Source organism: Nerophis ophidion, linkage group LG22, assembly GCF_033978795.1.
Source record: "Nerophis ophidion isolate RoL-2023_Sa linkage group LG22, RoL_Noph_v1.0, whole genome shotgun sequence".
NCBI classification, from domain to species: Eukaryota; Metazoa; Chordata; class Actinopteri; order Syngnathiformes; family Syngnathidae; genus Nerophis; species Nerophis ophidion.
In genome coordinates this window covers 32,514,984-32,527,921 of record NC_084632.1, presented here as the reverse complement: position 1 = coordinate 32,527,921, position 12,938 = coordinate 32,514,984, and the positions used below count along the sequence as shown (strand labels likewise).

Sequence of the window (12,938 nt, the reverse complement as noted above, 5' to 3'; positions counted from 1 at the left end):
TATCACACTCTTTTTTTTCACTCATTATTCACTAATTCAGTTGTTTTATTTTTACTATATTTTCATGATCTTGAAAAGCCATTATTAAAACTGAAATCTAAATTTAATGAATCCGATTCCATGGTAAAAGCTGTGTTATACACGCAAAATCCTCATTTAAATAAGGCAGTCTGCACCAGTTATAAATAGCACGTGCATTATTAGTAGATCACAGGTCAGTAGATCTACTACTGGGGCGGTATAGCTCGGTTGGTAGGGCGGCCGTGCCAGCAATTTGAGGGTTGCAGGTTCGATTCCCGCTTCTGCCATCCTAATCACTGCCGTTGTGTCCTTGGGCAAGACCCTTTACCCACCTGCTCCCAGTGCCACCCACACTGGTTTGAATGTAACTTAGAGATTGGGTTTCACTATGTAAAGCGCTTTGAGTAACTAGAGAAAAGCGCTGTATAAATATAATTCACTTCACTTCACTAGATCGCCCAAATGCAGCTGGAATAGGCTTCAGCACCCCTGCAACCCCGAGAGGGACAAGCGGTAGAAAATGGATGTATGGGTTGCCAACTATCCCCTGAATGACAGAATCATCCTGTATTTAGAAACAATAGTCCACATCCTTTATTAAACTGAAAACAACACACTTTGTCCTATATTATCGTGAGAATCAAAAATAGTTAGCCTTAGCATTTGGACTCCAAATGTGCCTTTGTAAGGTAGTGACATTGTCTTTAGGAAAAAAAAACAACAACAAAGCGGCAATAACTATTATTTATGGGTTGCCAACTGTCCCTTGAAATACAGAATCGTCTCTTATTTAAAAACTTAAGTGCACGTCCCTTATTAAACTGTAAAGGGATGCATTTTATTATTATTATTACTTTATTATCACAGTATTACAGTGAAAATCATAATAGTTTGTAAAAATGTCGATACCTCGGCTGTTGGTTAACACGCTAAAGATATCTATACAGCTTCTGTTGTTTTGACTCCAAATGTGACTTTTTTTTAATGTAGTGACATTTTGTCTAAAAATAGCAAGAAGCATAACAAACATTTGCTTAAAAATAACTATAAAAATATTTGCAATTATTAAAAAAAAACAGATTAATCATACTTTTGAATTTGGATGACTCCCAATTGATCACAGTTACTACAATAGTGTAGTTTGATTCATCCGTGGTACTTTTGTTGACAACATACTCCGCCAGCGTTGCGATGTACTAACAGCGACCTCAGGAGAAAGTTTGGCTTATAGATGGTATTTTAAAACCTATTTGTATTTTAAAGCATAATGTTCCACCAGTTGAAGTCTTCTACTGTAACTCATCTTTGCAGCGATATATGCATTGACTTGATTATAGACCCTATAACAACACTCAATACCTTTTTCGCTAAAGGAGCGAAAAGTGCATCATATTTATACTTTTCTCTAGTGACTCAAACCGCTTTATAAAGTGAAACACATTATCTAAGTTACATTTAAACCAGTGCGAGTGGCACTGGGAGCAGGTGGGTAAATGATCTTGCCATAGGCAAAACGGCAGTGACTAGGATGACGGAAGCGGGGATTAAAACCTGGAACCCTCAAGTTGCTGGCACGCATACTTGCCAACCCTCCCGGATTTTCCGAGAGATTCCCGAAATTCAGCGCCCCTCCCGAAGACCTCCCGGAAGAAATTTTCTCCTGGAAATCTCCCGAAATTCACGCCCCCTCCAGCTCCATGCGGACATGTGTGGGGACAGCCTGTTTTCACGTCCGCTTTCCGGTTATATAAACAGCTTGCCTGCCCAATCACGTTACAACATCTACGAATTTTTTATAAAAAACTGCACACACGTGACGAAGCAGAAGAACGAGGAAGTTACAGCCATGGAGACGCCGTCTGTAATAGAGTGATTTTATGTTGTCTGTTGCCATCTTCTGGTGAATGTTGGCTATAGCGTTATGAGGTTGCTTTTTGATTGGCCAACGATTTACGTGGTGTTGTGCACCTGACGGCAAGTGACTATCACCAGTACGCAAATGGCAGAAGAAAGGTTACTCAAATAGTGAGAGGTAAGTGTTGTTGTTTGTTTTTTTAATAACCAGCAAGCACAGTACAGTTAGTAAAACAACTGTTTTTATTACTGTGTATTTGATAGGTGCCGTCTGAAATTCAACTATTTATTTTATTTATATATATAATAAAATAAATATATATAGCTAGAATTCATTGAAAGTCAAGTATTTCATACACACACTCATATATATATATATATATATATATATATATATATATATATATATATATATATATATATATATATATATACATATATATATATATACAATAACATACAACAAATCATTTCAAACCACAACAAAGCAATTGCAAAAGGACTGCCCACCCCCAGACTAAATGACTCTGAAACCAATAAGGAATGTAACTGTCGCAAGAAACCTGATTGCCCTCTCAACGGAGGGTGCTTACAGACATCAGTCGTTTACCAAGCAAAGGTAATACGCAAGGACATTAACACATCCAACACGTACGTAGGATTAACCGAAGGAGCGTTCAAAACAAGATGGAATAATCACAAGGCCTCCTTTAGAAACCAGACTTTGCGGAATTCTACAGAACTCAGCAAACACATTTGGAACCTCAAAGACAATAATGTTGAATATTCAATAACATGGCAAATTCTTGCATCCAGCACACCTTACAACAGTGGTAATAAAAGATGCAACCTATGCTTAAAAGAGAAACTGTTTATTATATATCATCCAGATCTATCATCCCTCAACAAGCGCAGTGAAATCATTTCAACATGCCGCCACAGACGGAAACACCTCCTAGGTAACACATCAGCCAATCACCACACCCTACGCCTGCCTGTACCCACCCACTCTGTGCCCTATACAAACCATTGTATGTGAATGCTTCCATTAAAATCTCCTGATGATTGAGGTAACCCCTCATGAAACAGTTCTGTAGAGATGAAGTAGTCTTGTGATTTTTCGCACACCTACACATTGCGCTCTACCACGGTATCGAGCACTATTCTCTGGATAATCCAATCAAGACATATATATATATATATATATATATATATGAACTACTCGAGTTGGTGAATTATACTCGTCCCCTCTTAACCACACCCCCTGCCCAGACCACGCCTCCACCCCACCCCCAACTCCCGGAATCAGAGGTTTAAGGTTGGCAAATATGCTGGCACGGCCGCTCTAACAGCCGAGCCTCACCGCCCCAATTATTGTGCAGTCCAAAATAAATTGTGTGATTAATCAGTGTATATAAATGATTGATGGGGTATTTGTTTGTGATTAATCACATGTGTTAACATGTTAAATTTGACAGCCTCAATAAAAATAATTTCACATAAATAAAAAGAAGCCTTTATTCCTTATTTAATTTTCAGTGAGTTAGCAGCCTTACTCTGTAGTTTGATTACTTTCAACAACATTCTCGACACAACAAATGCAGTAAAGTGCAAAAATGCATGAGTGGAACAAAGCAGAAAAATTAATTTTGCAGTATCAATATTAATATTACTGAAACGGGGTGACATAAAAGGTTGATTGTAAAGATGAAATGTAAAAATGTTTTGCAAGTCGAGCTATAAATGTCTATACATTGTAAATAATTTCTGTTTTTTTTGTATAAAACATACTGTATCTTCTTCCTGATCGATGAACGAATTATTCGGTTGTCACCAGATATCATTGTTCACGGCAAAAGACAACTTTTATTTTTCTTGGTCTCAGGAGGGTATATTTTACAAATAATTAACAATTTACCTTTTTGTTGAGTTTTTTCTGATTCAAGTGTTTGTCTGAGAAGTCTTAGTCCCTTATTATAGTGAGAAAGTCTGAAGTATTCTGAGTTCTCTTCAGTCTTGATTATGTCGTCCAGTCTGAGGGGAGAGAAAAACAAACAAATTAGCCTAATACCATGCTCATTGTTTTAAAATACAATCATATTAGTTGTATACCTTATATAAATGGTTGCCATCTTGAAGTACCAGCTTCTTTTTTCCTCTATTGGTATCTAAAAAAACAGATTAATGATTAATCTCGGCACACAAAAATTACTGTTACCCTTTGTCTGCATTTTTATATACTATGGATATTCATATTCTGGACAAATTAAAATTAAATGAAATGATTAATATTTAAAACGCACTTATAAAAATCATTCACCTTTTTTGTTGTTTAAATTTGTTGCTCAACCTTGAGATAATTAACTACGAATCTAAAACATTAGGTATGCCTGAAACAGTATGAATGATTTTGGACATGGTATGTTAAAAAATAATAAATATTGCATCCATCACATGTCGTTTGACACATTTTTGTGAAATTTCTCATCAAATTCCACTTCATCAAATTTTAACTTGAAAAATGGCAGCGTGTGAATAATTTGGGTATTCATTTAAACTGTGAAGTACCGTCAGAGCCAGCAAGGCCTTGTCTGCTGGCCTAACATAAATCATGATCAAAAATTGGCGAGCAAATTATATAGCGCTTTACAGAGTGAGACTACATTTTAAACCAGTGTGAGTGGTACTGGGACCAAGTGGGTAAAGCGGGAATCAAACCTGAAACCTTCAAGTTGCTGGCACAGCCACTCTACGAACAGAGCCATGCCGCTCCAAATTGATAAAAGTTCATTTTATTTTTAATTTAATTTTCATAGATATATACGAGTATTCATAATATTCTCTTCACGTCGTATTAGGCCGCAGTGTTGTTTGTTTTTACGTTAGAACTTTAATCCAATCAGAATTCAGCTAGCTTGTTTCCAGCGTTGTATGAATTGTGCCAGAGGCCTTCTAAATCAACATTAGTGGCGGCTGTGCAATGTAAACACATGCAGGATATTCAGTTGCTAGACAGCCGATCAGATCACGAGTTGTTGACAGTAGCCCGTCTAGGTAGCCTTACGTTAAACGTGACTGTGATTGGATATTTACTTTCACTCCCAAGTGAGTATCCAATCACAAGTTGTGGTTTGCAGAGGCAAGGCAGAGCATCTTTATTTACAACAATTTTAAAATCGGACCAAAGTGCTTTACAGGTTAAAAAGCACAGAGCAGAAAACAAAGAACATAAACACCGCATAAGCTAAACAAGATACAGTGAAATGGTTTGGATAAAAAGTAAAAATGAAAGATTAAAAATAATAAATGTGCAACAAATTGAAAAAAACTAAAGCGTAGGGTGGGGGGGCGGGGGGGGGGGGGGGGGGGGGGGGTTGACGAGAAATGGTGACCTAGTGGGCGGGCTCAGCTCAGGTTAAAGGCCATCCAGATGAAGTAGAAAGTGGCACCGAAGCTAGCAGGGAAATCACCGGAACCAAAGAAGAAGAGCATTCATTGATTAGGTGCAGATATATATTTGCAAGGCCATTTTCAAGAAGGATATTTAAAGAGAAACTATATCTTGTGAGACGAGGTCGGCCGACGCCGGAAGCTAGCTAAGTTGTCCCAGCCTGTGAAATGGTTTGTACGCAACTTCCACTCGAATTAACCAACTACGAGCAGTACCACTGGCTTATACGGCGTCGGATAGGTGCTACAAATTTTAAGTTTAAATATTTTATTTCTTAATTTTTCACGTTTAATTTGTTTTGGGCATTTTTTTTTATGTTTGAATTGCTGATGCAGGTTTATTGACTTTTAAATGCGCCGAAAAATAGCCAGTTTTGTACACTGTTGAGGTGTTTCAATGTGCAAGTGTAGTGGGCAAGTGTATTTCTGAATCGTATTTTTTCCAGCCGTGGTGACATAAATTATGGTGTTTTGAGTGGTATTTGTTTAAATCGGACCATCACTGAAGGCCCAAGTGGGAAACGCACGGCCCACCACTGCATTTGAGTAATGTAGTAACCAAACCTGTTTAGGTTCAAAGCCGGTGCCTACTACTACAGTAGGGAAGGGATTCATATGGCCCCATGGGTGGATCATTGGAACTAAAAATAGTTCAAATATTCACTGTAGATAGCAACTGACGCTGTGGTCAAAGTTGAAATTGCCACTAAACACATTTTGAAATAATCAACACTCTACTGCCGTCTAACGGTTCAAGTGGATAGTGCACGCCCACAATTTGTCTTGTTTCATGTGTCAGGTAAACTGCGATGAATGGTGCCGGATGAATCCCATTCCTACAACTAGTTCGGAGGTCCAAGTTTCCACCTCACCAAATGACCACCATAGTCCAGTGCTCTGTTAAACAGCAACAGGGCTGCACTAAGTCTCTCTCTCAAGTCCTCGTCTTTCTCCAGTTCCACGTCGTAGGGATGAACGTAGGCCTGTTCGGCCAGGCAGCGGGCCGCCAATAGCCTGGTGTCCTCTTTGCTGGTCTCTCCGCCTTCTAAACCCATTAGCTGGGACACCTTCTCCACGCATTCCCCAGAATCCAGCTCTCTCCCCAGCTTGTCGTACACGTAGCCCAGGTTGGCCCAAGCGTTGAGATTTCCCGGGTCTTCTTTACAAATGCCTCTGAAAAGCCAGGATATACGTACAAAGATTAACAGTTGAGAACAGTCCTGGATTGCATTGTAAGAAATGTCTAAAAAAAAATTGTACGAATACCAAGTTAATGTCTTAATCGGCTTACTTTTTACAGCTACTACTCTTTTTGTACCCAAAATATAAAACAAAAAATAAATTCTATGTTCTTCAGGAGTTAAAAACATTACAATAACTGCTCCAATTTCGTTGTTCTTTGAACCTGTTCCCTGCAATAATGACAATACAACTCTATTCTACAATAACTGAATCTAAGTCTAAGACTCAATCTGACCAGTCTATGAGCTTGAACTGATGAAGCATACTTGGATTAGCGTTTGGATTGCCTTCTTGTCTGCTTTTTGCATTTTCTTACTTAGTGTGTAACATGTCTTGTCCTTCAGAGATAATGATGTGTGGAAGACGTGGAGTTTATTTGCCACAATGGTGGTGATGATTAATAATTAAGTGAGTGGCTGCACACTGTGTATGGACATACTGTAGCCTCTGCCAGCCAGGGGGTCAAAAAATAGATTAGAATTCAGCCGGAGGGGATTGGCTTCTGTGATCAGCAATGAAAGGCATAATCAGTAATACTAATCGGCGGCCAATCCACTGGAGCATCTCTAATTGAGTTTATTTATTTGATAAATGTAGGGTTGTACGGTACACCGGTATTAGTATAGTACCGCGAATCATCTTCGGTACTGTACCGCCTCTGAAAAGTACCGGTCCGCCACCCCGCGCACCCCGTCCTCGTCACGTCGTGCCATTGCTGGTTTACGAGCAGACGAGCATGTTCCGCAGCACAAAATCACGGAGTACTTACAAGCAGACACAGTGTGTGGACAGAAAAGGGAGAACGGATGCATTTTGGCTTAAAAACTAACGATAAATTTGAAGTTATAACACCGAAACACCCTCAGGAAGAGGTGCTTTAAAACATGGCTAGCTAGCTAGCGGCTAAAGTCCAGCCCCAATCGGCAGTGTCTTAGCTACTTGTAAATCACTAATCCTTGCCTGCATGGCGACAAATAAAGTAAGTTTCTGACAAGTATCATCCCTGCAGGACGAGGAATAGCCAAACATGCTTCACTACACACCGTAGCTCACCGGCGTTAAAATGTAAACAAACGCGATTGGTGGATCAACACCTAACATCCTCTGTAATGATACCAAGTACAGGAGCGTATCTGGTCGATACTACTATGATTACGTCTATTTTTTGGCATCACAACATCTTCTTTTTTTTTTTTTTTAAATGTATATTATGTTTATAAACTCAGAAAATATGTCCTTGGACACCTGAGGACTTTGAATATGACCAATGTATGATCCTGTAACGACTTGGTATCGGATTGATACCCAAATTTGTGGTATCATCCCAAACAAATGTAAAGTATCAAACAACAGAAGAATAAGTAATTATTACATTTTAACAGAAGTGTAGATAGAACATATTTAGAGAGAAAGTAAGGAGATATTACCAGTAAATGAACAAGTAGATTAATAATTTTTTTTTTTACCACTTGTCCTTAATAAGTTTGACAAAATAATAGAATGGAAAATGACAAAATATGTTGCAGCATATGTCAGCAGCTAAATTAGGAGCCTTTGTTTGCTTACTTAGTAATAAAAGACAAGTTGTCTTGTATGTTCACTATTTTATTTAAGGACTAACTTGCAATAAGAAACATATGTTTAATGTACCCTAAGATTTTTGGTTAAAATAAAGCTAATAACGCAATTTTTTGTGCTCCCCTTTATTTAGAAGAGTACCGAAATGTATCGAAATAGATTTGGTACCGGTACCAAAATATTGGTATTGGGACAACACTAGATAAAAGCAAAGTGGTTTGCATATAGGCCATGTCGACAGAGAAGATCTTGGTTCGAATCTCCATTTGGACATCTCTTTGTGGCTTTGGCATGATCAACCCGCATGTGTGGATTTTCCCCTGGTACTCTGGCTTCCCCTCGCTTTTCAAAATTATACATGTTAGGTAAATTGAAGACTCCGAACTGTCAATAGGTATGGACATGAGTGTGAATGGTTGTTTGTCTATATGTGGCCTGCGATTGGCTGGCGAGCAGTGAAGGGTGAAGTCCGCCTCTCGCCCAAAGTCAGCTGGGATAGGCTTCTGCCAACCCGTGACTCTAGTTAGGATAAGCGGTATAGAAAATGGATGGACAAATCACTATAAATGATTCCCGGGCGCGGCACCGCTGCTGACCACTGCTCCCCTCACCCCCCAGGGGGTAATCAAGGGGATGGGTCGAATGCAGAAGACAAATTTCACCACACCTAGTGTGTGTGTGGGACAATCATTGGTACTTTAACTTTAACTTTAACTTTTAACATTAGGACTGCACGATGAATGGACATCAAGGATTTAATTAGTGGGATTACCCAACCACTGAGGGTTTTTTTTTTTATCTCGGGACAGCGTGGCGCAGTGGGAGAGTGGCTGTGCGCAACCCGAGGGTCACTGGTTCAAATCCCACCTAGAACCAACCTCGTCACGTCCGTTGTGTCCTGAGCAAGACACTTCACCCTTGCTCCTGATGGGTGCTGGTTGGTGCCTTGCATGGCAGCTCCCTCCATCAGTGTGTGAATGTGTGTGTGAACGGGTAAATGTGGAAGTAGTGTCAAAGCGCTTTGAGTACCTTGAAGGTAGAAAAGCGCTATACAAGTACAACCCATTTATTTATTTATCTCTGTCACCAAAATTTTAGTACCAGACATGTTCGCCAATCAGAAATTTTGAGCGTCACATTTATTTGTCTCTCGCTTCAAGCAGGGGAATAATACATCTCACTTTGTGCATCGCTCTCTGTCATGATCCAAGACTTGGATCATGTCATGTTCTGTTTTATTTCTGTTTTATCACAGCCTGTTTTGTATTTGACGTCTTTAGTTCCTGGTAGCACTTTCTGTTTTGTTTCGGTTGCTTAGTTACGCATTTAGTGTCACCTGTTTCTTCTTTTTGGTCACGCGCACCTGCCCCTGATGATTTCTGCCCCTATATATGCCTGTCTTTCTTTGCCTTTCGTCTTCGGACTTTAGTTTGATGACGTCGCATTCCCGCATTGTGGTAAAAGACTTATTCGATTAGCTTGCGTGCTATTTTGTTTGTTTGCTTGTCCCTAGTTTACATACTAGCGCTTTTTGTTCATTCTAGCTCCCACGCTAGTTCTGTTTGTTTTTGTTAGTGCCTTTGAGCCCGTGTCTTTGGTTCTTAGTCTGTTTCGTAGTGTGATAATAAATCATTATCCTTACCCTCACGCTGCCTTTCATCCTCCGCTGCACCCACAAGAGAACAACTATTCACCCCGATGCCAGCTACACGTCACGCTCTCAGAGAATTAACTGAACGCAGTGAGCCCTCTTTTCAGTCATCCACAATTTTTGTTGGCCTGCGATGAGGTGGCGACTTGTCCAGGGTGTACCCTGCCTACCGCCCGAATGCAGCTGAGATAGGCTCCAGCGACCCCCCGTAACCCCAAAAGGGACAAGTGCTAGAAATAGATGGATGGACAATTTTTGTGTCATTGGGTGAAGGGCACGGACAGACAGCCTCCCTACTCGCTACCCTACCGGTGAAAAGTGCCGCAAAGTAACAAAAAATAGGAGGACAAAAATGATTACGAAGCAAAATGTTCCATTGTGATGATATTTCAGCTTCAAATTAGATGGAAAATACACGCCCATCAACATGGACCAACAAGGAGAATGCTGTGGTCACGTGATTGCAAAAAACAACCTAATTTTTCCAACGGAAGGAAAAAAATGCACTTCAAGATGTTCAATTATATTTTTGATGACATAAATGAGATTCCTTAAAAAATATATGTTTGTTTATTAATTTAGGATAACAAAACATTTACCTTCAAATTAAAGTACAATGGTAAACTGTTCTACAGTAATGAGACATATCAATGTATAGCCTTTTAAACGGTTACTTGCACTGTTATTTAAATGTATGATTAAATTAAAGTATAAAGGGACAAGCGGTAGAAAATGGATGGATATTAAATTATAAACACTGTGTAGTTTTTATTGATTATTTCTTCAGTTTAAGAGTATTATGTAGACAAATATTTTTGAAAGGAAAGATTGCATTTTTTTCTAATACCGTGTCACTTAAATATTTTCTGTTACACCCCCGCCCTAGGAAGAAGAAAATATTGCGCCTCCTCCACTTTCCGTTGTGACTATAAATAGTATAATTTGTCTGAAAATGTATTATAACTACAGTGGGGCAAAAAAGTATTTAGTCAGCCACCGATTGTGCAAGTTCTCCCTCTTAAAATGATGACAGAGGTCTGTAATTTTCATCATAGGTACACTTCAACTGTGAGAGACAGAATGTGGGAAAAAAAATCCAGGAATTCACATTGTAGGAATTTTAAAGAATTTATTTGTAAATTGCGGTGGAAGATAAGTATTTGGTCAACCATTCAAAGGTCTCACTGTTGGAAGGAGGTTTTGGCTCAAACTCTCACGATACATGGCCCCATTCATTCTTTCCTTAACACGGATCAATCCTCCTGTCCCCTTAGCAGAAAAACTGCCCCAAAGCAAGATGTTTCCACCCCCATGCTTCACAGTAGGTATGGTGTTCTTGGGATGCAACTCAGTATTCTTCTTCCTCCAAACATGACGAGTTGAGTTATACCAAAAAATTTTATTTTGGTTTTATCTGATCACATGACATTCTCTCAATCCTCTGCTGTATCATCCATGTATCCATTTTCGTATAAACTCAACTCGTCGTGTTTGGAGGAAGAAGAATACCGAGTTGCATCCCAAGAACACCATACCTACTGTGAAGCATGGGGGTGGAAACATCATGCTTTGGGGCTGTTTTTCTGCTAAGGGGACAGGAAGATTGATCTGTGTTAAGGAAAGAATGAATGGGGCCATGTATCGTGAGAGTTTGAGCCAAAACCTCCTTCCATCAGTGAGAGCTTTGAATGGTTGACCAAACACTTATTTTCCACCATAATTTACAAATAAATTCTTCAAAATTCCTACAATTTGAATTCCTGGATTTTTTTTCACATGATGTCTCTCACAGTTGAAGTGTACCTATGATGAAAATTACAGACCTCTGTCATCATTTTAAGTGGGAGAACTTGCACAATCGGTGGCTGACTAAATACTTTTTTGCCCCACTGTATACTATGCATGACTTTGTAAGTTTATTAACATTAAAATAAACAACACACTGGTTTTTCCTTGTCTCGCACCGTGGTTACAGTGAAGCCAAGTGCTACATACGCTTCATCATATTTTGGTATGGCAAAAAAAAAACATGTTCCGGGAGATCACACGTACCCCCCACCCCCTAGCAAATTTTTGGGGTCCCACCTTTTTGTAAGAGTTTTTAAAACAAATGATTAACGTATGCACTGTCCTGTTATATCTCACATTCTATGTTGTGTTTTAGAAAAAGGTTCTCATAAACGTTACTTAAATCATTAAAAAAAAATTATATTAAAAAAGACACATTTGTATGCATATGTAAATGCATTCAGTTATAAACATTCATTCACTTTCTTCTTTCCTTCATGAATCTAAACTTTGCTGCTGCTGGTAGTTTGTTCTATATTTTTATTTAATAAGTTGTAGGTGTATTTATTTCAGTATTAAAGAGTAAAAAGTGTTTTGATGCAGTCATTAAATGATGATAATGGTGTGCCTGGGCATACATACATTTTACAGTATATTTAATGCTTAAATCTCTGGAGTCTTCCTCAACTTCAGATTTATTCCTCATTTCAAAATGTTTTTGTTTGTTTGTTTGTTTTCCGCCATGGCAAACACACAAAATATGCAAAATCTTCCAGCTTAAGTATTTTTCAAACTGGAATATTTGATCTGACGTAATCGGGGTTGAGTTGGGGGCATGGGGTAGGGCGTAGCGGGGGGTGATCGGGGGGGGGGGGGGGGGTGCATGGGTATTTGTTCTGTTGTGTTTATGTTCTGTTACGGTGCGGATGTTCTTCCCAAATGTGTTTGTCATTCTTGTTTGGTGTGGGTTCACAGTGTGGCGCATATTTTTAACAGTGTTAAAAATATTTATACGGCCACCCTTAGTGTGACCTGTATGACTGTTGACCAAGAATGCCTTGATTAACACTCAATTAACTACCTCTGTCTCTCGCTCTTTTATCTCTGCCCCTCCCTCACGAATGTTGCTGCGTGCGCACACCTTCACAATTTGTTTTCATTTTAACTCTTCTTAACCCTGTAGGTACATTGAAAATACACGCAACCTTGACACAAAACGCCGGACATTTGAGGCATTTAAGAAACCCCGCCAGGACACCCCGGACAGTCCCGCCAAAGATGACATTTCCAGGGAAAAGAAGACGTATGGTCAGTCTAGCTTATTCCATTGGGATCAGAAATGTGATGTCATGTT

The 12,938-nt window shown here is 39.2% G+C and overlaps 1 protein-coding gene and 1 long non-coding RNA gene across 3 annotated transcripts in view; one reads left to right on the top strand and one right to left on the bottom strand.

Moving 5' to 3' along the window:
* Positions 1–12,938, bottom strand: part of ttc22 (tetratricopeptide repeat domain 22) — a 31,699-nt gene that overhangs the window by 17,474 nt on the left and 1,287 nt on the right. For both annotated transcript variants that reach the window (XM_061883714.1, XM_061883713.1), the window contains exons 2-4: positions 6,198–6,498; positions 3,988–4,043; positions 3,794–3,909 (exon numbers count right to left, since the gene is read on the bottom strand). In XM_061883714.1, coding sequence (XP_061739698.1) covers positions 3,794–3,909; positions 3,988–4,043; positions 6,198–6,498 — 473 coding nt within the window. The remainder of the gene's footprint in view (positions 1–3,793; positions 3,910–3,987; positions 4,044–6,197; positions 6,499–12,938) is intronic.
* Positions 12,744–12,938, top strand: part of LOC133540788 (uncharacterized) — a 1,917-nt gene continuing 1,722 nt past the window's right edge. Inside the window, exon 1 of the long non-coding RNA XR_009803728.1 lies at positions 12,744–12,892. This is a non-coding gene — a long non-coding RNA (uncharacterized LOC133540788). The remainder of the gene's footprint in view (positions 12,893–12,938) is intronic.